Source organism: Equus quagga, chromosome 7 (genome assembly GCF_021613505.1).
Source record: "Equus quagga isolate Etosha38 chromosome 7, UCLA_HA_Equagga_1.0, whole genome shotgun sequence".
NCBI classification, from domain to species: domain Eukaryota; kingdom Metazoa; phylum Chordata; class Mammalia; order Perissodactyla; family Equidae; genus Equus; species Equus quagga.
Window position 1 is genome coordinate 20,983,396 of NC_060273.1, and position 24,088 is coordinate 21,007,483.

The following is a 24,088-nucleotide window of genomic DNA, read 5'->3' on the forward strand; positions in this document are numbered from 1 at the left end:
AACTCGCACCGGGGAGGGAACTGGGAGAGGGCTCAGCTGCAGCCAAGAAACGTCCACACACGAAGGGAAAACGAGGGTCAAGTCTTGCTCAGATGTCACCTTCTTGGCAGGACCTGCCCGGGCCCCTTGCTCGAAACTGCACCCCACTCCCCTAGTCTGATCTGTCCACATTTACTACGCTCTAGCGCACGCCTCCTCCTCGTTTACCATATTCGCTGTCTATCCCACTAGCGGGGGGATTTTGTCTGCTTCACTCGCTGTGACGTCTCAGAGCCTAGAACAGCACCCGGCCCACAGCAGCTGCCCAACAATATAAATGAGTCAATCAGTCATCGGTGCATGAATGAAGTAATCGATCGATGGCAGAGTCGTGACTGACACAGCAGCAAGCAGAGAGGAGGGAGGGGACGGAGCCCAGGAGGGAACTGTCGGCCCCCAGGCCTGGAAATGCCACAGAAGGGGACATGAAGATGCAGCCAGGGGTCTCCCCGGAAGTCTGTGAATGGAGCAGGAGACCCTCCCCGACTGCTCACACCACAGGGCAGCTGGCAGTCTTCCCCACCCCTGCTGGCAACACACTGGAGGGCTTTACTTTTAAAAACCGATGGGCCCAGAGAAGAAACCTTTGCATTCTGCGATTCAGGGGATCTCCCCGCATAATGCTGGCTTCCTACCCCGAAGCAAACCCCATGCCTGCAAAGCCCTGTCGAGGGGAGGGCTCTGAGGCTGCGCAGTCTAAGGTGGAACGCCAGCAGATCCACTTACTAGCTTCCAACCTGCGGACACCATTTGACCTCCTGTGCCTCAGTCCCCTCACAGATGAAATGGGTGTACTGGTCAGACACACCTCCGAGAGCTGCTGTGAGACCGGGAGTTCATTTGTGGGAAGAACCAAGAACAGCGTCTGGCACGTTGCAGGCACTCAGAAAATGTTATTACTCTTTCATCATTTTTGTGGACAAGGCCCCCCCAACCCAGTAAGCTTTTACTGATCTCAGCCTTACACGAGGATGGACAATGAGCTAAAGACCCCTGGAGACGGAGATGAACCAGCAGGAAAGAGATGTTGGCGCCACCTGCTGGTGAGCACTGGCCCGTGGCTGAGGCAGCAGCTGAGGGCGGCGCCCTCCCACCTTGCTCTCTGGGGACTCCACTTGATCTGCCAGGCACTGTGTCAGGGGGCTGATGCAGCTGGCCTCCAACAATCCTCACAGCAACCCGCTGCGGTGGGAACGTGGTGACAAGGGCATGGGGTGGGGCAGTGGTGACCGGGGGGGCCTTGTTCCATGCTTAAGACACAGGCAGTGTCGTCAGATCTCCCCATTTTTCAAGAGTAGAAATTCAGATTTAAAAAAAAATATGAAACCTCCAGTTTTTAAAAAATGTTGGCAACTAATTAAAAAAAAAAGGAAACGTTGTGCATTAAAGAGAACTTCCAAGGACCACATGCATGCTACAGGCCTGTGACTGCTGCAACCTGCTGGCATGGCAGGGGTCCTGCTGACCGGCCGGAGGCCTGGCGCTGGGCTGGGCGCTGCGTGACAGCCCCGCACGAGCTCCCCGTCAAGGGCCAGCAGGGCCAGCTGAGGAGGAGGGGCTGTCAAGGCAGAGTGGGCGGTGGGGCCGCACCTGGCGGCAGGCTCAGCCACGGCACCTCCCTCCTCCTTCGGTTTTACTGGGGACCATCGCTGGCTGTCCTGCAGCTAAAAACAAGGAATCTCCTTGTGGATCAAAGATTCTTTAGGAAACACACAAAACGAAATGCATTTTATTTCACTTTAATTAAAAAATAAATAAATACATGCCAGGGGATTTTTTTTTTTTTAATGAGAAAAGAGGCTGAAAGAACAAAACCAACCAACCCCCCATCTATAGGACTCCTGGATTCTAGCCAGCTGGAGGCCTGCCAGGCTCAAAAGGGGGCCTGCAGGCTCCTTTCTGGGGGCTGAGTCCCAGCCTCAGGGGTCAGACGTCCCGCCTGGAGAGGAATGAGTCTCTGCTGAGGCCTCTGGCTGTGGGGGCACGCAGCCTCCATCCTGCGACATGTCCCCCACCAGGCCCTGCACTCAGGCGCACTTGGGCTTTCTGGGGAGCCAAGAGACGCTGCTGTGGTGGCTGGAACCTGGAATGTGAGGTGTGCACAGATCGTGCAAACCCCAGAGCTGGACCCCTCACTGGCCAACAGATGACAGTGCTGGGCGGGCAGCTCTGTCCCCACATGGCATCCACACCAAGAACCTACATCTTGGGCAAGCTCACTAGGGCCTCTCAAACTCACCCGAACCCAAGTTCCAGAGAGAAGGGCCAGTAGCCCCTGAGAGCGGGCAAAGCGCCTGCAGCAATGGCCGAGAGGCCCTGGCAAGAGAGGAAGAGAGTGGCTGGGGACCCGTCTCCCTGCAGCTGCTCCCCACGGCTCCCAGTGCGACGAAGCAGGGTCCTCAGGGACAGCTGGGAAGAGCCTGGGAGCAGGCGGGCTGGTGGCTCTCTTCCCAGAGTTCCAGGCAGGGAAACCACAGTCGGGCCGGGGGGTTGACACAGTCCTGTCCCTGGGCAGCGGGCGGGCTGCAGGGCCCTGAGTCGTGGCCTCTCGGCTGCAGCACATGTGTGGGTGAGCCCCGCCTCCAGCTCGCTCCCTCCGGAGGAGCCAGCGGCGGGAAAGGGAGGGTCGTGCTGACCACACACATGGGCCTCATAAGTGGACCCACTTGTTCCAGTTGACCTCGTGGGGGAAGACGCGGCCCAGCCGCAGGGTGCAGTCCAGCGTGGGCTCATAGAACACCGTGGTGCTCTCGCTTGGGCTGGAGGGCGCCTCTGCCTCTTCGGCCGCGGGCTTGGAGAAGAGCGAGACAGCCGCCGGCTTTCTCAGCACGCGCTTTCTAATGCAGCCGAGGAACTCCAGGCCCTGCGGACACCAGAGATGCACAGCTCAACAGGTCGTTTATGGACCATGCCCTCTGTGCTGGGAGCTGCTTCCCAGGACAAGGGACACCCAAACTTGGCCTTGGGAGACAAGCAGGAACTTACTGGGAATGTTTAGGCAAAAGCCCAGGGCAGGAGAGAGAACAGCACGGCCAGCATTTGCACAGCCGTACAGTGTCAAGCAGGGGTCGCAAATGGGCTCCCCCTGGGCCAAAGCCGGTTTCCAGATGGGGTTCTGTTTGGCCCATACATGCTTTAAAGTTCTGGAAATTCCACACTGAACTTCAAGTTTCCAGCCTCTGTCGGGCGCTGGAGCCCCCGGGCACACTGGGCAGTGGGAGTGCAGGGCGGCAGTCAGGCCGAGCTGGGAGGCTGTGGGCACGTCTCCAGCTCTCCTCGTCACCTATGAGGGCGCTCGCTCATTTGCTGGCCTGGCCCTGTGGGCTTGTGACCCCTGGTCTGGAAAAAAGTGTCAGAGACAAGACCCTGGGAGGGATGGCCTGGGGCAGGAACCCAGGGCAGGGGTCGGGGGCTGCAGGAAGCTGAGGCAGAACAGCGTGGAGAACCAGGGCTGGGGGCCAACCGTGCTAAAGAGCAGAGAGGCCAGATGCGGGAGGATGGAAAACAGGCGTAGGACTCCTTGGCTGGGTGTAGCTGCCCCAGACGGCAGTGGGGCAGACCTCTCTCTGCAGGGCTGGGAAGGGAGGTGACGTAAGTAATATGGAGGGACACCTGGCTCTTCTGAGGAGCCTGGCTCTCTATGAGGAGGCCGGTGAGCTAACCTCTGCGCCTGCTGTACCCCAGTGGGTGGAGCCTGCGTGCAGCAGCCATCCCCTAGAACTCACTGGTGCGCCCAGCACCCCCAGCCCTCTGAGACTCAAGCCTAGGAAGAGGGAGTGCTGTGGGGAGACAGGGAGGCGGTGCGGAGCCCTCCGCGAGCCCAGCCCAGTCGCACCTGGAGCAGCTCGAGCACGGCGATGGGCTGCAGGACGCCCTGATAGTGCTGCAGCAGGCAGCTCTCGGGCACGCCGGGCCTGGTCATGATGTGGTACAGCACGGCCTCCATCATGCCCTTGCACACCGGCGTGTTCAGGTGGCCGTCCACGATGCGCCACGGGCGGCCGATGAAGCAGATGCTCTCGCAGTCCCTGGAGGGGCGGGCAGACAGTGTAACGGGGAGACAGCTGGCTCACATGTGGCCTCCGCTCCACAGACAGGACATGGAGGCTCGGGGAGGCCCGGTGTGCCTGGCCAAGGTCACAGGGCTGGGGACCATCTACCTTCTGCTCTTCGACCTCCCCTTCCCCTCCCACATGGATGGAGGGGTCCCAACCCTGGGGCTCAGGAGCCCTGGCTGAAGAAAGCTGTGACGCGGGGACCTGCTCAGACTCAGCATGACCAAGGCTGTGAGGAGCCAGTGGCCCCTACATCACCCCACACTGGCAAGGGAGGGAGAAGGCTGTAACTTCTGGATTTACCAGCTCTATCAGGGACCCTGGCCCAGTGGTTGCCCCCAGCCATGGGCCAAACCCCCAGAGGTCTCTGCAAAAGCTCTCCTCTTCTGTCATATGTAGGTGTTTCAGACACACTTTCCTCAGAACAAAGGTTTCTGCTAAAAACTACACCAGTGACCACAAAGGGCCCAGGCGTGGCACAGGCCCTGGACTAGCTGGGCCCTGGCTCTGATGGCCATGACTGGGCCCTGGGAGGGATACATCTGAGCTGGAAGCACACAGGCCCACCAAGCTGCAGGCAGTGGGTGCACACAGGAGGCGCCCTCTCAACAGAAAGGCCTCTGTGAAACCCACCGTTCCAGACAGACCTGGGCACTGCAGAGTCTGGTGCTTCTGGCCCCCGTTCTCTACATGCAAGGAGCACCTGCCTGGTCCCCTCAGTGAGTGGCACAACCAAACACTCCCACACACTTCCAAGTGCCCCTGGCTGAGAACACTGTGCTGGGCAAACCATCCAAGACTGCCTCTCCTGTGAAAGATCTTTACATATTCATAACATAATTAACCCTGGGTCCCTTCTGGAAAGCCTGAGGACAAGCTCCCCATGCTCAGCAGCCCCCAGGCCTCCTGAATGCGAACCCCACACTCACCTTTCCTGTGCTGCTTGGGAGAGGCTGCCGGCCACAGACTTCTCTGCAGAACCTAACAGAAGAGGGAAAGGATGTAAGAGACTTTAAACAGGGGGAGCCCACCTCTTCCTCTCCCACTCATTCGACAAGTACTTCTGGGCTCTGAGCATAAAGGAGTGGACAGAAGGACAGCAATCCCATTCCTCGTGGAGCTTCCATCCTCGAGTGGCGGGGCCATGGAGGCCAAAGCCAGCACACCCAGAACAAAGTCGGGACGGACTGCAGCACGCAAGTGTGGGGCGCTTGTTCCAGGGCCCCAAGGAACCCCCAGAGCAGGGGAAGCGAGTGAGCAGCTCATCTTCCACCCAGAAGCCCTGAGAACAGAGCTCGTCTGCCAGTCCTGACACAGGCGCGACCCCTCCCATCCCTGCCACTGCTTCCTTTCCCCCGGTATGCCAGCCAATGGTCTCCAAGAGCACCGCTAGCATCTGCACTTGCAACCGCAGATCTGCTCAGCTGTGTCTGATGCCTTCTGCCCTCCAGTGGAGATACTAAATGTAAACCGGCCAGATCTACCCTTCAAGGTTGAGGCTACCAAGATGGTTGATGGCCCCTTCCGTGGACAGTGGCAGGTTCCCAGTCTCAGAAGAAGGTGTGGGGCCAATCAGGCCCAAGGACAGAGAGTGGGCAGAGTGGGGGACAAGATTCTGTACCTCTGGGGTCTTCAGAGCCCTCTGGAAGCTGGGCCTGACAGCTCAGCTGCTCTCGGCCTGGGGAGCTGGGGACTCCGAGGCCCTCTTGGTCCTCCTGCCCAGCCTCCGATGCTCCTGGGGAAGGCTCCCTTGCACCTGTGTCTTCAGGAGCTATGGGCAGAGCAGGTGCGTGGGTTTCTGCCCCCTCTGCTGCTCTGGGCTCAGGACTGGGGGCCAAGCGCACATCCTGGAGTGTGGGCCTCTTTGCGGGGGGCTTCTGGGTACCCTCCGAGTTGGCCCCCACACTCTGCCTAGCCGCATCAGTGCTGGCACGCCTCTTGGTGCTCCGGGGTCCCTGAAGAGGTGGTGCCTGCCTCTCAGAGGGGCTGTCCTTGCTGGAAGGCCCCTCCAAGGGTCTAGCCTGGTGGGTGCCGGCATCGTCCTCTCTGCGTTTTAGCTGCACTGAGTGCAGGAGCCAGGGCTGGGCAGAGGCCATGGTCACCAGGCGAACAGTGTTGCTGCCGACTTCCAGCACCTGGTTTTGCTCCAAGAGGTCCTAGAAAAAGCAGGAGACACACTGGGTCTGCGTGGGACCCCAGGAGCGTCGGGGTTTGCTTCCCCCGCCTGATGCATTTAAGCGTCCTGAGCAAGTGGCAAGCCCAGCTCTGTCAGGATGGAAAACTCGAGGATGAGGCCTGGCTTCCAGCCCTGAGTGGGTCACCTGCTAGCCACGTGGCCTGGGGCAGTCCTGTCCCCCTCTGGGCTCAGTTTGCCTCCATGTAAAACATGTCAGATGTGTAAACTCCTTGCAACCACAGCTGTGCCCTCAAAGCTGACGTGACTTCATCAATCTCCTGCCCAGTAAGCGTCCTCCCACAGCACTCAATACCCCAGTGCTATCAAGTCCTTCCGCAAAAGCCATCGTTATTCCCACACGAGGTACAATAACTCCTCTCAGATTCCTACCACACCCTGCTTCCCGTGTCCGTGTTCTTATCCAGGAACTGCACCAACTCTGGTGGCACAGGGGTTCACCATTATTTTTCTATTTTTACACTAAAAAGTCCACAAATTGGCGCTGGCCCAGTGGTGCTACGGTTAAGTGCGCAAGTTCCACTTGGACGGCCCGGGGTTCACCGGTTTGGATCCCGGGTGCAGACATGGCACTGCTTGGCAAGCCATGCTGTGGTAGGCGTCTCACATATAAAGTAGAGGAAGATGGGCACGGATGTTAGCTCAGGGCCAGTCCTCCTCAGCAAAAAGAGGGGGATTGGCAGCAGATGTTAGCTCAGGGCTAATCTTCCTTAAAAAAAAAAAAAAATATGGGGCTGGCCCAGTGGTGCAGTGGTTAAGTGTGCATGTTCCACTTCGGTGGCCCGGAGTTCACTGGTTCAGATCCCGGGTGTGGACATGGCACTGCGTGGCACACCATGCTGTGGTAGGCATCCCATGTATAAAGTAGAGGAAGATGGGCACAGACGTTAGCTCAGGGCCAGCCTTCCTCAACAAAAAGAGGAGGATTGGCAGATGTTAGCTCAGGGCTAATCTTCCTTGGAAAAAAAAAATAAATAAATAAAAAAAATTTAAAAATAAATAAATAAATAAAACCCACAAGTCAGGGTTCAAGGAAATAGCCTGCAACCAGGACTCACAGCCAGATCGTGTGGGTCTGGGGAGGGTTTGCTGTGGGCACTCGCCTTCTGGGGCTCTGGGCGGAGCACCCGAGAACAGAGGGAGCTGCTGGACCCATCACCTCTTGACTGTCAGTGGGCTCTGCAGCCTGGGCTCGACCACCACGGCCTGGGGAATATTCCCATCCCTCTGAGGCTCAGCTCGCCTCCCAGGGCTCCAGTCGCACCAAGAGTTTTATGAACCATCAAACACCGTGTGAATGATAGTCATCACCCCCAGTGACTTCCTGCCCTTGTAAGAACTCGTCTGACAACGACAAACACTGGCTTCCATTCTCCTCCTCCCCCACCAATACTGCAAGACAGCGTCTCCACGACATCACCGACAACTGATACGCATCCTACCGCCTCCAACAACTGACACGCAGGAGGGCAGGCCAGCTCCCAAGGAGCTCAATTTAAAGGTCTGTTGTTACATTCTTCAGGTTCCAGGGTCACCGAAACAGATGCCCAGGCAGGTGAAGCAGTGAGTGAAGGGGCGGGGCAGCCCTACTCGGCTCCAGCCCATTGCGCAGAAGGAACAGGGCCTAGTGTGGCCAGACTTCTCACGTTCAGGAGAAACTGGGTTTTAGGCAAAATCTCCTATTTTTAAATGTTAACAACTAATTCATTCTTTAAAAAAATTATATTCTATGTCCCAAACCAGGCCTGTTTGCAGCGTGCACCTGTGAACTGCCACTTCTGCTTCAGCCACCCCAGGCTACCTGCGAGTGCAGCTCACCTGGACATAGTCTGAGAAGGTCCTGCTGCGCGCACCATCCGTCCTCTCAAAGGCGGAGAACCGTCTGCTCAGTGCCGCCCTGTCCACCCCGAAGCACCCTGCTGCTGCAATGGCGCCCTGGACCTCCAAGGCGGCGGCCACGTCTCCAGGGCTGTACCCAGACAGCGCCATCTGGTGGGCAAACTCCTCCCAGCTGCTGGCGTCCCCTGGGCTGCTGAAGAGCCTGGTGAAGGTGTCGGGGAGGCAGGAGGTCCCCACCGTCAGCTCCTCTAGAGAAGTGGCTGCGAGGACAGGAGGCCTAGAGTCAGCCCTGACAGAAGCCCGTCCCCAGACGGGGTACTAGTGACACCGAGGCGGGACATGCTCCAGCGCCAACACACTGCTCCCCAAACAGCAAGTAGTTCCCTTCTGGGTGGACATGGTTGGGCCCCTGGCAGGCAGGTTCCAGAGGCGTGTCCCTGGGTCCCTGACTGCAGCTGACAGGGCTGGACTCCCCAGGGCCAGTACAAGCCCCCTGCTCAAGACTCAAAGGGAAAGGCTCAGAGGCGGGGCTGGGGTCCAAAAACCATAAGCCCAGAGTTCTGGAAGGTCCTCACCCCGGCCTGCCCTGGGCTCCCTGCTTCCCAAAGCTCTTGTTCACGGCCCCTCGGACCCTGTGAGGTACCTGGGACCCTTCCTCAAACTCCCCAGGGCCAGCTTCTGCGGTTCCTGCAAAGGTGCCTCTGCTCAGACCACAGTCTCAGGTCATCACTGCAGTCTGCCTGGTCAAGCTCCAGAGGACAGAACACTAACTGTGGTTACGAAGCCGAGAGGAAATGCCATCCCCCAACTTGTAAAGACAGAGGTGAGACGGAGGAAGAGGAGTGCAGGGACGGGAAGGGGCCCTACTGTTCTCACTGTATGCAGAGGGAGGAGAGAGTACCTAAAATTGACAGTGTCGGGGTTCTGGCCCTGAGGCCGAGTGGTTAAGTTAGTGCACTCTGCTTCAGCGGCCTAAGATTTGGCCAGGTCGGATCCTGGGCATGGACATGGCACCACTTATTAGGCCATGCTGAGGTGGCGTCCCACATGCCACAACCAGAGGCACTCACAACCAGAATATACAACTATGTACTGGGGGACTTTGGGGAGAAGAAGGAAAAAAAAAAACTGAAGGTGCGAGAAATAGAGGGTTAAGGAAGTTATAGTTTCAAAGGTGATCGATACAAGAACCAAAAAAAGTGTAAAAATTGGAAGTAAAAGAGGTGAGAGATAATGAATATAAGCTGAATACTCATCTTTCATAGCAAGAAGTCAAAAGATAATACTTAAAAATCTCATAAAGTGCATAAATCAGAGTCACAGAGGGACCAGAATGTCAAGGCTGCCCCTGGAGAGCAAGCCAGAGCGTGGGGTGGTGAGGCGCCAGTTGCTCTTCCTCACAGGCCCCTCCGCCTGACTGCTAACACTGCAGGGTGCCTGATTAACAGGAAACAGACCCCATGGTGAGCTCGAATGCAGAGTGTGAGCACAGCACGGGGCTCCCCAGGCAAGTGGCCCTCGGGAGGACATCTGGGGCCCTGCGCTCCTCCAGTTGCTGCCAAGAAGGGGAGGTGTTTGTCCTTGTTTCTGTTGTAGCCCCCGTCAGCTGTGGCTTCCACGCTTGGCCTTCAAAGCTGGAGGTGAGCATCATGGGTTGGGGTCCCAGGGTGGCTGGGGTGGGGCAGCACTCACCAGTGGGCCCAAGGCAGGTGTGCGCGGGGCTGTGGCGGAGCCTGAACTTCACCTGGCAGGAGTTCACCACGATGCTGTCGTTGGGGTTGAGGTTGCGGGTGCTGACGATGCCGGGGGCGCAGTAGCCCCTCATCAGCAGGTAGTTGGTGTGGGAGGCCTGGCGGGCTTTCACCTCGATGCTCCGGCGCTTGCCCCCTGAGCCTTCGTCCAAGTCTTCCTCTTCATCCTCGTCCTCTTCCAAGGCCCCGTCCTTCCCCAAGCTAGGAGAGGAAAACTGACTGAGATGACCCAGCACAGGCCGAGCTCGTCTGCCACTCCAGCCATCCCTTCCAGCACGCATCATCTCGCTCAGAGAGCACCCTCTGTGATGTGGCCTGAGCAATGGCTCGCCGTCGCTATGGAAACTCCCCCTGCATCTGGCTGTGAAGGTCAGCATGGACTGCTGCTCCAGATTCATCTCCTTCATCCACCTTCCCACACACCACTCTCACCCCTGTTCACAGACCTGTGTCTTTGCAAGAGCTGTTCCTTTTGCCTGGAAACCCTTCCTAGACTCTGTCCAAAAAACGCCCACTTCTCCATAAATCCCAGTTCAATTACTAGGCTCTCAAGGAACTTTGCCACTCTGACCTTCTCTGTTCACCACTCCTTGCCACAATGTACTGTGTCCTTTTCTTTGGCACAGCCAAGTCACTCCCTCCCCTGACCCCAGCGTCGGGAGGCACCAGAAGAAGGTACTGTACTGGATACAGTACCGGAATCCCTCACTCACAGATCTGGGAGGCCCCATCCTGGGAACTTCCTGAAGGCTCTGCTTACGCCCTGCTGTCTTTGTACAGCAAATGCCCACACAGTGCCAGACACAACACAGAGAAACTCAGCACATGTTTGTTGAATGAATAAAGACCAGATAACTGAGTAAATAAAATTGCAGACACCACAGCCATGTGAGGAAACAATGATGCCTGAAGCCCCCAGCTGCACTCAGAGCAGCGTGTGCGGTGGGTGCCTGGCATCGGAGCGGCTGCTGATGGCTTGGCTCTCACCTCTTAATGACCTCATTCTCCACCAGTGAACTGTCCACCACTACGATCTGCTCAGGGATCCTGACATCCACGGAGACAAGGCCCAAAGAGAAGAGGGTCAGGGCAGCCACACAGTGTCCTCCAGGGCCATCCAAAGAAAATGCCACCAGGTCACTTGTGGAGTCATTATTATCCTGATCTTTGAAGGAAAAATTATCAGGCTGGTCCAACTTGCCAGCAGCCCGGATCTTGTTGAAGAACTGGAACGATTCTGTGCAGACGGTGCTTGGAAACCGCCATGTAAAAATCCTACAGAGACAAAGAGAAGGTAAAGGCCTTCCTCAGGACAGGATGTTGGGAGCCTTCATCTGAATGGGCCACGGGCTCTTCAAATCACTATGGTCAAAACTGAACACACCAGCATCTCTCTCCATCCCAGATGCCAGCACTACATTTCAACTTCTCTGTATGTGTCTTCCCCTCACCTGAGCACCTTCAAGGCAGAGTCAAGCCTTGGTATCTAACTCTACACCTCGCAGGCACTCACTATAAACAGGTGCCGAACTGGGGAAGATCAATGTTCTTTTTGTAATAATAATCTTTACACAAGGCAAGCCCTGAACCCACAGAGAGAGGAGAGGACAGTGTGTGCTCAGTCTCATTGTCTTCATAAGGCGACTGCAGAGAGCCAAGCCCTTGCCTCTGTCCAAAAGTGTACCTTTCCAAGACCCCATAACAACAGAGACAGAGAGACCTCAGAGGTCCTCATCTGCTGACCACCACCCCTTAGCTCACAGGCAAGGATGCTACCATCAGAGAAGTGGCTTGAGGTCAAACGGCCTTGTTGGATTTGGACCCATGTCTTCCACTTCCCAGGCCATGGCTCTTTCTACTATACCACCCGCTTCCCAGGAAGGCAAAAGAGACTGAAGGTCATTCGGGATGGGTCTTTAGGAAAGGAGCAAGTATCTGGAGTCACAGGCAAAAAGATGGATAAAAGAAACAAAAAAAATACTCATTTTGTTGTCTTTCCATTTCTGAATGAAGCCTCCATGCCAACCTGAGGCTGGTAAAGAGATCAGCATGGAGAAGGGGAAATCAGCCAAGGTGAGGGGCTGTCAAGGAGAAACTCCTGGGAGTGCTGTAATGGATTTTCTCCATGTGCTTAAGGAGGCTGGTGGTGCAAAATGCCAGATGTGCAACAAAGACCAGCCTCGCTTGCTGCTGGCGTGAGGCCACGCTGTGAGGGGTGCTCCTTTTTGGAGGGGCCCCAGGAAGGTGATTCTCAACATTGCAAACCACACTCAGATTCGTCATGACGTGCTGCAAACTGAGTCTGAAAAGTCCGTGACAGCTTCACAAGGACGTGTGTGAGCCTGCACGACAGGTGCTTGGTGTAGCTTCGAGCTGAGAGGATCAGAGACTGAGGCTGTGCCCATCGGGGAGGGGCATTTTTAACTGGCTCAAATCTTTAAATTAGAAATCTATTTTACCCAAACTACTTGGAAAAATGGTAAATGCCCCAACGCAAAATACCTCAAGTGTTAACCTTATTCCCACAGGAGGAAACAGAGGTGTTGATGAGAAAACATGTTCTCAGAGGCTGCAACTCACACTCGAGGCCACAGGAGGCCCAGCCCTGCATTCTCTGATGATGGCTGTTGGGTTCATTCCACCCACATGTGCTACTCTTTGCAGAGTGGGCCTGGCTCAGCCCCTCACCTAGGGTTTCCACCTTTGCCTAGCCTAGGCCTCCTGAATGGGTGCTCACCTGTAGTAGGTCTGGGACAACTGGTAGGACATTGGCACGAAGGGCACAGCCCGGTTTTTCTTTGGGCCCAGCATGTGGTTGACCCGGCGCCGGTTGACCAAGCTCCTTTTCTGGTACTCCATGAAGGCTTTCACGAGAATCTGGTCCTTATACTCCTGGTACAGGCGGAAAGTCTGCAACACAGCAAGTTGCGGGTGAGCAAGATTCTCTGGCCAGCTGGGGGAAACAGCCAGAATGTGTGGATGCACAGAAGCTACAGCTGATCATCTATGGAGGACGTTAACTGATACAGGGACAAGGGGCGGGGAGCCTGGAGTGGACACCTAGAGGTGTGGTCGGGGAGAGCCTGGAGGAAGCCAGGAATCCCGTCAACCTTCACCTCTATCATCGTGTCACACCTGAGACCACAGGGAAGGACAGGCAGCTGGAGAGAAGAAAGGCTCTGCCCCACGCCTAGTTCTTTGGGTGTAGACAATGGGAGTCAATGCAGAATCACCTCTGGTACCACTCTCTCTCTTATCCCTTGCCCGATCCATCACTATGTCTGGTTGGTTCATCCCCAAAATAAGTTCCCAAATGCATCTGGTTCATGCCAGCCATCTGCCAGCCATGCACTGCCACCATCTAGTCCACACCACCATCGTTTTTCACCGTAGCCTACAGCAAACTGCTCTCCCTGCTTCCACACGTGCCACCTGTCCCCAACCCCTGACCATTTGCCACAGCAGCCAAAGCAAACCTTTCATGCCTAAATCAGACCACACGTTCCTTCCCCATCTCAAAACCCGATGGCAGCCCTCTGCAGGGAGAACATCCAGCCCTTACTATGCCTGACAAGGACCCCTGTGAGCAGGACCTTGCCTACCACCCTGGCCTCGCCCCCTACAAGTCCACCCCTGGCTCACTACCCTCCAGCCTCACTGGCCTTCTCACTTGTCCTGAAAAGGCCAAGGCCTTCCTTTCCACCTTGGGACCTGCGCACTTGTCACTCCCATTTCTTGGAAAGCACCTCCTCCAAATCTTTGCAGGGTTGACTCCTTCTTAACATTCAGCAATCAGCTCAAATATTTCCCCTCAAAAACCAAATCCTTCCCATCCTGCTCCTCTGCAGTCAACTGGACACATTATCCGGTTTTATTTTCTCCGTAGCAACTGTCTCTACCTGAAATGATCTCGTTTGTTTACTCACTGTCTGTCTCTCCCACAGAAATGGAAGTCCCATGGGAACACAGACTTGACTCTCTTACTGCGGCCACAGTAAGCACAGCCTGGTGCACAGCCTGGTACCCAGCCTGGAGCAAATGTGAAAGGTGGTGCCTGAGTCCCCGTCACAGAGGCCCCTCCTGCTGGCCACGCCATCATGGGTCGATGGCCCACAGATCTAGACCTTGCCCAGAGGAAGAGCAGTCCAAAGGACTGCAGGACCAGAAGGGTCTCTGTTACTCCAGTTTTCTGAAAAGAGTTGGCTCAACCAACCAACAGTTAGTGAATGTCCAGAATACTCCAGGCTCCAAGAAAGTCTCTGCTGGACCATCTCCTCAAAAGTACCAGCCAAGAACAACTGCAGTCATGGGTTAACAATTTTAGGCTTGGAAGGTTTTCTGCTGCACTGCTCCCAGGACCTCTGAGCGACAGAGGAGACGGAGGCTCACAGATTTGCAGGGATCTTCAGAGGCCTCACAGCTGGTCATGCATGGGACCAAGGAGAGAACAAGGCCTCATCCTCAAGTCCAGTCACCACACCACTGTGCCACTGCAGAGGGACAGAAGGGACTGGGAGCCAAAGCGGGGGTCAGTCAAGGTCCTGGGGCAGCACAGGAATGTTCTCACCGAGCTGGAGAGGGGGTCTGGGTGCAGACTGGGTCTCGTCACTCCGAGGCCTGCACCCTTGATTTCTCTGGACAGCACTTCCATGTCAGTCCTGAGTGCACAGACTATCAGGCCTGATGGGGGAAACACTCATGGGACAGAGAGAAAGAAGTGGGGATTGGTTGCATGTCATCATTGCTTCCCCTGAAGTGGAAGCAGAAGCTGAGATCCAGCTTCTGGTGAAACGCCTTCTGTGACCTGCTCTTTCTTCCACGTGAAGGCAATGACAGGATGGGCATAACTCCAGACAACCACTGGCATGGAAGAGGTGAGCACTTAGACCATGCACAGTGAGTGGGGGAACGCGATCCAGCTCATCAGATTTCTGCACGTCTGGGCTTTCAGACACAGTGAACCACAGCCACCTGGGACGACTTCCATCCCCGCCACCCCAGCTTCCCTGCACTTTCCCTGCGCTTCCCAGAACCTTCGGGCTGCAGGGGAGCCCTAATGGCCTTCCAGTCCTCACTGCAGACCGAAGGGAGTCACTGAAGAAGCTCCCTGTCTCCTGCTGTGGGCCAGAAGCTCTGTCGCACGTAACTGCCACACCTTGCGGGCAGGGAGAGTGACTAGCCCTTTGGCACCATCCACTAGAGCCCAGACGCCACATGGAAATGGAACTGAAGGAAAAGCAGTGGCATGATGCAGGGGACAAGGCCCTGGCTGGGACCCAGGGACCCGGCTTTGGTCTTTAACTTTGGGCCTGGGCTTCCTTGTGTGACGGCTGGTTGCACTGACACCTGAGGTCCCGTCCAGCTCTAACCCCTGCTGGGCAAGAGAGCTGAAAAGTCTACTCCACAGCCACAAGGCCAAGTGGAAAATTTGGATTTTTACACGCAATGTTGGGAGTAAATTAAATATTTTTTTTCTTTTTAAACAAGCGTGGGTCCAAAACAGCCAGGGGTCAGAATGAGGGCTGGCTTTTGGGAATCCTTGTTCTGTGCATGCTCAGGCTCAGACAGGCTTTACTCTTCATCTGTAAACTGCTGGGGTGGCAGAGTGGGCACGGCACCATGACCAGACTCCCTCTCTAAAATGCACACACCCTATGCCAGCAAGCGGTTAAAGTGCTACATGGCAACAAATGTATCAAGAATGGATGGCTGGGCACTCTCCAACACAATGCCCCTCATGGTGATGAAGTAAAACAAGAAAGACGGTCTACTTTCATTCTTTTGCATGTCACTGTCCAGTCTTCCCAACGCCATTTATTGTACAACATTTATGTTCTTGGCTCCCTTGTCAAAGATTCATTGTCCATAGACGTGTGGTTTTATTTCTGGGCTCTCAATTCTGTTCCATTGACCTGTGTGTCTGTTTTTGTGCCAGTACCATGCTGTTTTGATTACTGTAGCTTTGGAGTATATTTTGAAATCAGGGGATATGATACCTCCAGACCTGTTCTTTTTTCTCAGGATTGCTTTGGCTATTTGGGGTCTTTTGTTGTTCCGTATAAATTCTAGGACTTGTGTTATATTTCTGTGAAAAATGTTCCTGGGATTCTGATTGGGATTGCACTGAATCTGTAGATTGTTTTAGGTAATATGGACATTTTAACTACGTTAATTCTTCCACTCCATTAGCATAGAACATCTCTCCATTTCTTTGTGTCTTTTTAAATTTCTTTCAATAATGTCTTAAAGTTTTCAGTGTACAGGTCTTTCACCTCCTTGTTTAAATTTATTCATAGGTATTTTATTCTTTTTGTTGCGATTGTAAATGAGATTGTATTCTTATTTCTCTTTCTTTTTTTTTGGTGAGGAAGACTTGCTCTAACATTTGTTGCCAATCTTCCTCTTTTTTTTTTTCTTTGCTTAGGAAGATTAGCTCTGGGCTAACACCAGTGCCAGTCTTCCTCTATTTTGTACATGGGTCACCACCACAGCATGGTTTGACAAAGGGTGTAGGTTCACACCTGGGATCTGAACTCACGAACCTGGGATGCCGATATGGAGCATGCAGGACTTAACTGCTACGCCACGGGGCTGGCCCCTGATTTCTCTTTCTGATAGTTCGTTGTTGGTATATAGAAACACAACTGATTTTTGTATGTTGATTTCATACCTCTAGTTCATTGCAGCATATTCACAATAGCCAAGACGTGGAAGCAACCTAAGTGTCTGCCAGTGGACAAATGGATAAAGAAGATGTAGTACGTATACACAATGGAATACTACCCAGACATAAAAAAGGACGGAATCTTGCCATTTGCAACAGCATGGATGGACCTTGAGGGTGTTATGCTAAGCAAAATAAGTCAGATGGAGAAAGACAATTATTGTATGATTTCAGTTATAGGTGGAAGATAAAAAAACAAACACATGGATACAGAGAACAGACTGGTGGTTACCAGAGGGAAAGGGGGTCAGGGGAGGCAAACAGGGTAAGGGGCACATGTGTATGGTGACAGATGGCAACTAGACTTTTGGTAGTGAACACAATGCAGTCTATACAGAAGCCAAAATATAATGATGTACACCTGAAATTTTTATGTTATAAACCAATGTGACCTCAATACAAAAAATTAAAAAGAAAAGAGAGGGAATTAACTCTCGGTCTCGGGTTTGCAGAGGCCTGGCCTTTGCTATGAAACGACTTGGGCCAAGGTGATGGCTGAAGCACTGTATTTAAACCTGGCCAACTGTTTTTCTTAAATAGCTCCATTTCCCCCCAGCCCTCCTCACCTCCCTTGTGGCCAAAAGTAACAAGCACCTGACTAGGAAACATTTGCCCTGCCCAAGCTGAGTCTACACCAGTGTTTTCCCAAGGCAGCCCAGACCTTCATCAGAACCCTGGGACGGGCAGCAGGCCCTTGTCAGGGTCCCACGCCCTCTATTCTTGACTGCAGTCTCTAGGGTGGGGCCTGGCGTCCACACGCTAAACATCTCTCCAGTGGATTCTCAGGCGTTCCATGTAAACAGACCAGTGGGATTAGAAATGACACCAGCCCTTTGTTTTCTTATTTTTTTCTCACGTTCCAAACTGGGTTGATTTGGCAATGTAAGCTACAGGTGCTGAATTTTAGGTTTAGAGATTAAACACAAAAGTAGATAGGTTCTACTTGGAATACACTTTGGTGATTATTAAAAACGAGGGAGCACTGGCTTGGGGAGCACGTCCCTCTTAGGACTTCCCTTGTGGGGCTGTGGAGCCACGCGGGCTCAGGTTTGATGAACGAGCTGTGTAATCTTGGGCACACGTTTTTTAATTTCTCTGAACCTCAAGTTTCCATATTTGTAAAAGAGTATTAATACCACCACCTGCCCAGGCTCAGTATAGGGTTAAATGAGATTTGCCTTCCTCTTTCATTCTCATTCAGCCACAAGAGAGCAGCATTACAGTTCTTTTTTTTTTTTGAGGCAGATTAGCCCTGAGGTTAACTACTGCCAGTCCTCTTCTGTTTTGCTGAGGAAGCTTGGCCCTGAGCTAACATCCGTGCCCATCTTCCTTTACTTTATACGTGGGATGCCTACCACAGCATGGCGTACCAAGCGGTGCCATGTCTGTACCCAGGCTCTGAACCAGCGAACCCCGGGCCGCCAAGAAGCAGAACGTGCGAACTTAACCGCTGTGCCACCAGGCCGGCCCCAACATTACTATTCTAATAAATTCTCAGGAGATGCATAAGACTCACGGCCCACAGAAGCCAGCTTCTCATGCAGTGATCTCTAACAATCAAAATATGCTGGTGTTTTTAAGTTGCACCTTAAAAAGATCTGCTGTATAGCTCAATTACATTCTCAGCTCTTTTGTCATGTCTCATTTCCTCTTCTGCCTAATTTTCTGCCTTAAACATAAGCCTCAGAACCTTGGCACTGGGAGGGATTTTGGAGATCCCTGATCCTGTACCCACACTTCAAAGATGAAAGTGAGGGCCAGAGTCTCAGGGGAACTCAGGCCCCCTGAAACCCCACAGCTGAGAGGAGAACAAGCAAAAACTTCACACGGCTTTGGCCTCTGAAGGGCCCCAAGTCCCAGAGGGCTACTGCCAAGCTGATGCTAGGTCTCCGATACCCACCTGAAATGACTGGCAGGACTTCATCTGACTGTCCGAGAGGGCCAGTGTGCTCTGGATCAGGTTCTGGAGCACCAGGAAGTGGATGTCATCCACGCTGGAAAAGAGAGGGTGGGAGGCAGAGCAACACGAGGCCATGAGCCACAGGACATCACTCATCTTAGGTAGATACAGTTCTCATTTAAAAAAAGTTTTCAAACTCACAAAAGTGACATGAATGCCAAAACTATTCCTAAACCAAGACAAAATAAATGATGCTTTTCCAGCCTTACTAACTGGTCAGTTTTGGCAGCAAAACAGTTACAGTCCAGTGGGCAAGGGTGTTGGAACCTGGAGATGAGTCTGCATAACAACTAACAAATGTGGTTGGTGCTTATATTTTCTCTTCATCCAATTTTAAATAAGTCTTTCTTCAAAGAGAATAGGATTCTCAGTGAAATACAGAGCTAAAATCAAACTGAGTATGTGATTATCCAAGATGGAAAAAAAAAAGCTGAGCTTTCTAATCAGAGTTTTGCTTAGAAAGCTCATGGGCTGGGAGTTCAAACCCTTTATACAACCCATCTTTTTTTTTTTAAAGATTTTATTTTTCTTTTTTCTCTCCAAAGCCCCCCAGTACACAGTTGTCTATTTTCAGTTGTGGGTCCTTCTAGTTGTGGCATGTGGGACGCCACCTCAGCGTGGCTTGATGAGCAGTGCCATGTCCGTGCCCAGGATTCGAACTGGCGAAACCCTAGGCCACTGAAGCAGAGCGCGCAAACTTAACCACTTGGCCACAGGGCCGGCCCTCCACAACCCATCTTAAGGCTAGGCCAGTGGTATGCAAGGTTAGGGGTTGGCAAATTTTTCCTGTAAAGGTCCAGATAATAAATAATTTTAGTCTTCATGAGCTATGTGGTCTCTGTTGCAACCACTCAGCTCTGACGTTACAGCAAGAAAGGAGCATAGCGGATGCATAGGATGGGTATGGCTGTGTTCCAATAAAACTTTATTTACAAAATCAGGTGGCAGGCTGGATTTGGCTCTAGATGACGCCTGTCTGTGCTAGGCTGTAGGCAACTCAATTAAGCCGCTGAGGAAAATGCACCCAGTATGTCAGTACTTGCCTATTAAGTTCATCCTCTTTACTGAGTTGATCCTTTTCATCTCCAATCGCCAAAACTCGGTATCTATATAAGAAACAGAAGAAGAGCATGTCAATGCAACATGGCAGACTGTCACTAACCAAGCTGCTGCTTGCTCAGGATGCCACTTACCAGCTAAAATGTTGAAAAAAATGTTAAACTCACTAAAATTCAAACATGTTCATGTAAATTAAAATAGGAAAATGCCATGTTCTGCCCATCAAATGAGTATGTTAAAGAAAATGAGTGTTGAGAAAATGAGGAATGTTCCTTTACTGACAATTATGAAGCAACATGGAAAAAGGCTAACTGGCAGGGAACTACTGTTAATTGTCAAGGGAGGAGGATATAAAATTATGGGCTTATTATGACTAAAAACAAGCACAAGAAAGAAGACTGGAAGGAACCCCCACAGGGAGTACCTGTGTTAGGTGTTGGGATCACAGATTATTTCCCCATCTTTATTTTTGAGCTTCATGTAATGCTGTTTCATTGTGTTCATATCAAGCAAATAAATACAAGAATAAATCGTAGAAGTGACTTTTTAAAAAGCATGGCCATTTATTTGTAAGACACTGGTTTCTATAAAACTAAATTCAAAATTCATCTTTGCAGTAGTAAATTCTTCCTAAAATTTAGTAGCAAGAAAAAGCACCTTTTCAGAAAAACAAGTGAACTGTTTTTAGTCAAACAAGGAAATATTTGGAACTCTCTTCTTTTTTGCCTTTCTTGCCAGAATGCTCAAGATCAAATTTGGTGTTAAATTGTTAAAACTGCAATTATTTTCTTTCTTCTAAATGGTTCACGAAGTCTCCTTTAAAAATCTTTCCACTGTCTTCTTTCAAAACTAAATCAAAAATATGTGAGGATACAAATTACAGACAGGTAAATAGGACTTTTGAAACATTTTTAAGACTGAATGTAAACCATGCCATTTGGGAATTCTGGGCAATAGTTTATTGCAAAACCAAAACCCAAACCCCAAAAATAGCTAAAGGGTGTCAGCTCTGAAAATGACTTCAAATGGCTCCTTAGGCCTGGAACAGCAGGCACTACATAAATTATTTGTTGGGTGAATGAAAGAATGAGATCAACTAAAACACAGAGGGCTAACAGCAAAGGTAGTGCACAGCTCACAGATAGAAACTGATGATGAATGTCATCTCTTCATAGGAAGAATTCAGGAATAGAGTGGCTAGAGGGACTTTTTGATGAGGATGGTGAAGAGAAGAGTTCCACGTGTGGATTAAGCAGAGGAAACAGCCTGGTTTACAGGACTCAGGATTTTAAAATTTCACAGTTTCTGTGCTCAAACCCAAGCATGTTCTTCAAGACATCAATGGCTAAGCTGGGAAGAGCCGGGGCTCTGGAGTCAAAGCCACCGAAGGTCAAACCCTGGCCTACTGTTCACAGGCACCGTGACCTTGGGTAAGTTACCTCCAGCTTGGAGTTTCCTCATATGTCCAGTGAGCCATTTTGGCAAAAGCACACCAGCCACCTGAGAAGGCCTGAACTGAGTCAGCAGCAGGGCCTCAGGCAAAGAGGGGACGGGAGCGCCTGGCGGCGTGTGGGGACAGTGGTGGCCTCCCATTTTCCAGTCGCCATGAGAGAAGATGAGGTGGTCCAGAGTCAGGAGGGACAGTAGGGTTAGCTCCAAGGCCAGAGGAGACCCCTGTGGTGGTCCCAGCCAGTGACTTTTCCTTCTGTCCCTCAAGGATCACACAAAACCTCCCCAGGAAAAGCTTACCTGGCAAACAGCTCCTGGAGCGTGTCTGGGATTTCAAGATTGGGATTCCTCAGGGCTGAACTGAACTTCTCTTTCAGCTTCTCCACGAATTCTTTAAACTCGCTGGCACAAACCTTTTAACATGAGAGAGTGAAATGTTAAGCTCTTTCTCGCCCTGAAGGGAGGTTTCGCTAAGAGACATTAAGGAAAATCTCGTAACCAACTCCCGGGGCAGCGTGCTCCCAGGAACCCCGACTGAGAAGGGCCGCCTCCTCAGCCATCCTGCCTCCACAGCCCCCTGAGTCCACCCAGGAAGGAGACACTTGCTCACGGCCATGCACAGGGATTTGGAGCACCTGGTGCCCATAAGGCACCAGCGCGCCAACAGCCTGACACCTGCCCCGCCAGCTCTCTCTCCCGAGCCCCAGGTGGGGAGACCCAAACATGTCCCACCCAGTCCCCAGAACACCCCTGGCACGCCTCCGGTCAGCAGGCCTGCGCTCCTGTCACTGCCCTCCTCCCAGGTCTGTTCCTCCCTGGCTCACCCTGTGTGAGTCCCCCTCCTCCCTCTTCTCCAACCCCACACTCAACTGTGGACCCCAAACTGGTCCCCTCGTCTACCCCTGCACTGCGACCCTCCCGGTCCAGACCCAGATCACAGCATAGCTCCTCACTTCCCCGCTGCCTCCAGTCTCATACTTCCAGTTCGTCCTCCATGGTGCAGCCAGCAAACTGACTACGTCATCTGGTGTCCAACACAGAATTCACACTCCTTGTCTGCTGCACCTCACTGTGGCCGCCCCACACCGTGCCCACAGGCCACCTCACTCCCCTTCTTTCACTGCCTTGGCCTCAGCTGGTCCCCCATCTTTGAATCTGGGTTCAGTGCCGACACCTTTGAAAACCCCTCTGGAGTAGATGCTGTTGGTCGCCCACGTTCTTCATCCTGTTCCTTCTTAGTAGCAGAACCAGCCCCTACTTGGTTTGGGGGAAGCATGCCGAGCACCCCAGGATGAGTCAGAACAAGTCTAAGTGGATGATGGCAAGCTCAGGGGCTCCTAGGAAAGGCTGTGCCCTCTATGATACAAGGGCTTGATGGGCCCAGCGCAGCCCCTCTCCCTACTTCTTCCTGCCCTGGGATTCCGCTGTGAAGACCTGAGCTCCAGCAGTCAACTGGCAACCATGAGGTGACTGGCACGAGGATGGACAGCTGACCACCAGGGACTGCGAGTGAAGTGACAATATGAACCTGGGTCCTTGATGACATCTCCACTTTGCTACAATGGCCTGGGACTGCCTACCTCCAGGCTGTTTGGCACATGGGATAATGCAGCTGTAAGCCCGTTAAGTTGTTTTTCTGTTACCTGCATCAAACGCACTCCTGATATTCCGTCCGTGACCTCTATGGCCTATGCCTTCCTCTCTCAGGGGGGCCGTACTGCTCTGCGGTGCCCATTTACTTCTCTGCCTGCCCCACGGCCCATGGCTCCCTGAAGGAAGGCCTGGATCTCCATTTTGATTGGCTTTGGCTGGTGCAAGTCCTGACACACACACAGCGCAGACCAGTGTTAGCTCAAAAAGCGAGGGACGAGTGGACTCTGAGCCAAAGGGAAGAGAAGTCTGGGTCTGAAAGACAGCTTCCTTCCTTGTTGGTTACTGTCCCAGCCCCACCAGGACAGAAAACTCAGAGAGAAAACACATACCCTATCTGTAAGCTTTCCAGGAAGTCTAGCCGTTTGTAATTTCTGAAGAGCTGCCCTATTTTCTTAACAAAATAGGCCCAAGGCACATCAGCATGACAAATTCTAATTGTCTTTGAAAACTGATGTTGGAGCCAGATCAAATGAGCCAAAGAATTGACAAGTCAATTTCCCAAACGAGCAGAAAAGAAATCCATGTTTGGGGGCTGGCCCCACGGCCGAGTGGTTAAGTTCGCGTGCTCTGCTGCGGTGGCTCAGGGTTTGGATCCTGGGCGCGGACATGGCACTGCTTGTCAGGTCACGTTGAGGCGGCATCCCACATGCCACAACTACAAGGACCCACAACTAAGATATACAACTATGTACGGAGGGGTTTGGGAGATAAAGCAGGAAAAAAAAAAAAGATGGCAACAGTTGTTAGCTCAGGTGCCAATCTTTAAAAAAAAAAAAAAGAAATCCATGTTTGTAAGGATGGCAGAGGTACCATGGGACTAAGAGGACCAGACAAGAACTTAGAAACCCCTGCCTTTAGAGCAGGCTGAACCCAACAACCACATGGGGCTTACCTTTGGATCTTCATAGTCACATTTTCGATTCATGAACTCTCCAACAAGTGCCTTGTCTTGGTACACCTCGGCTAGGCAAACCCTGCAGAAAGAGACGACCAAATGAAGTCTGGGGATTGCAGTGCTGTCTCCATTCAGAACCATCAGAAGATTTCTATTCTAACACTTATGGCTTTGCCTAACCATGAAGTATGATTTACTTATATACCTGTTGGGTATAGCTTTTAGAAAGGAAGGATTTGGGCTCAGCCAAACCTGATCCAAGCCATGTCTGTTACTGCTCTCATTTCATACCTTGCCTTCTCTGAGTTCTGTCCTTCATGTGTAAACTGAGAACAGTAACTCCCACCTGCCCCTCACAGGAAGTTGATTAGGACCAAATGAGACAATCTATGTGAAAATATACTGTAAATTTAAAAATATTATACAGGCACTGGTGTTTATTAAGAGCTCTAGTCTCCTCCAAGGCACTA

General features: G+C 52.5%; 1 protein-coding gene across 1 annotated transcript in view; it reads right to left on the reverse strand.

Moving 5' to 3' along the window:
• Positions 1–1,762: 1,762 nt before the first annotated feature.
• GTF3C1 (general transcription factor IIIC subunit 1) overlaps positions 1,763–24,088 on the reverse strand; it is a 79,025-nt gene continuing 56,699 nt past the window's right edge. Inside the window, exons 26-37 of the mRNA XM_046665938.1 lie at positions 23,616–23,697; positions 21,371–21,483; positions 19,606–19,668; positions 18,503–18,596; positions 12,616–12,788; positions 10,866–11,153; positions 9,820–10,079; positions 8,107–8,387; positions 5,716–6,250; positions 5,024–5,075; positions 3,875–4,067; positions 1,763–2,902 (exon numbers count right to left, since the gene is read on the reverse strand). Of these exons, the coding sequence (XP_046521894.1) occupies positions 2,690–2,902; positions 3,875–4,067; positions 5,024–5,075; positions 5,716–6,250; positions 8,107–8,387; positions 9,820–10,079; positions 10,866–11,153; positions 12,616–12,788; positions 18,503–18,596; positions 19,606–19,668; positions 21,371–21,483; positions 23,616–23,697 (2,347 nt within the window). The 3' untranslated portion in view covers positions 1,763–2,689. The remainder of the gene's footprint in view (positions 2,903–3,874; positions 4,068–5,023; positions 5,076–5,715; positions 6,251–8,106; positions 8,388–9,819; positions 10,080–10,865; positions 11,154–12,615; positions 12,789–18,502; positions 18,597–19,605; positions 19,669–21,370; positions 21,484–23,615; positions 23,698–24,088) is intronic.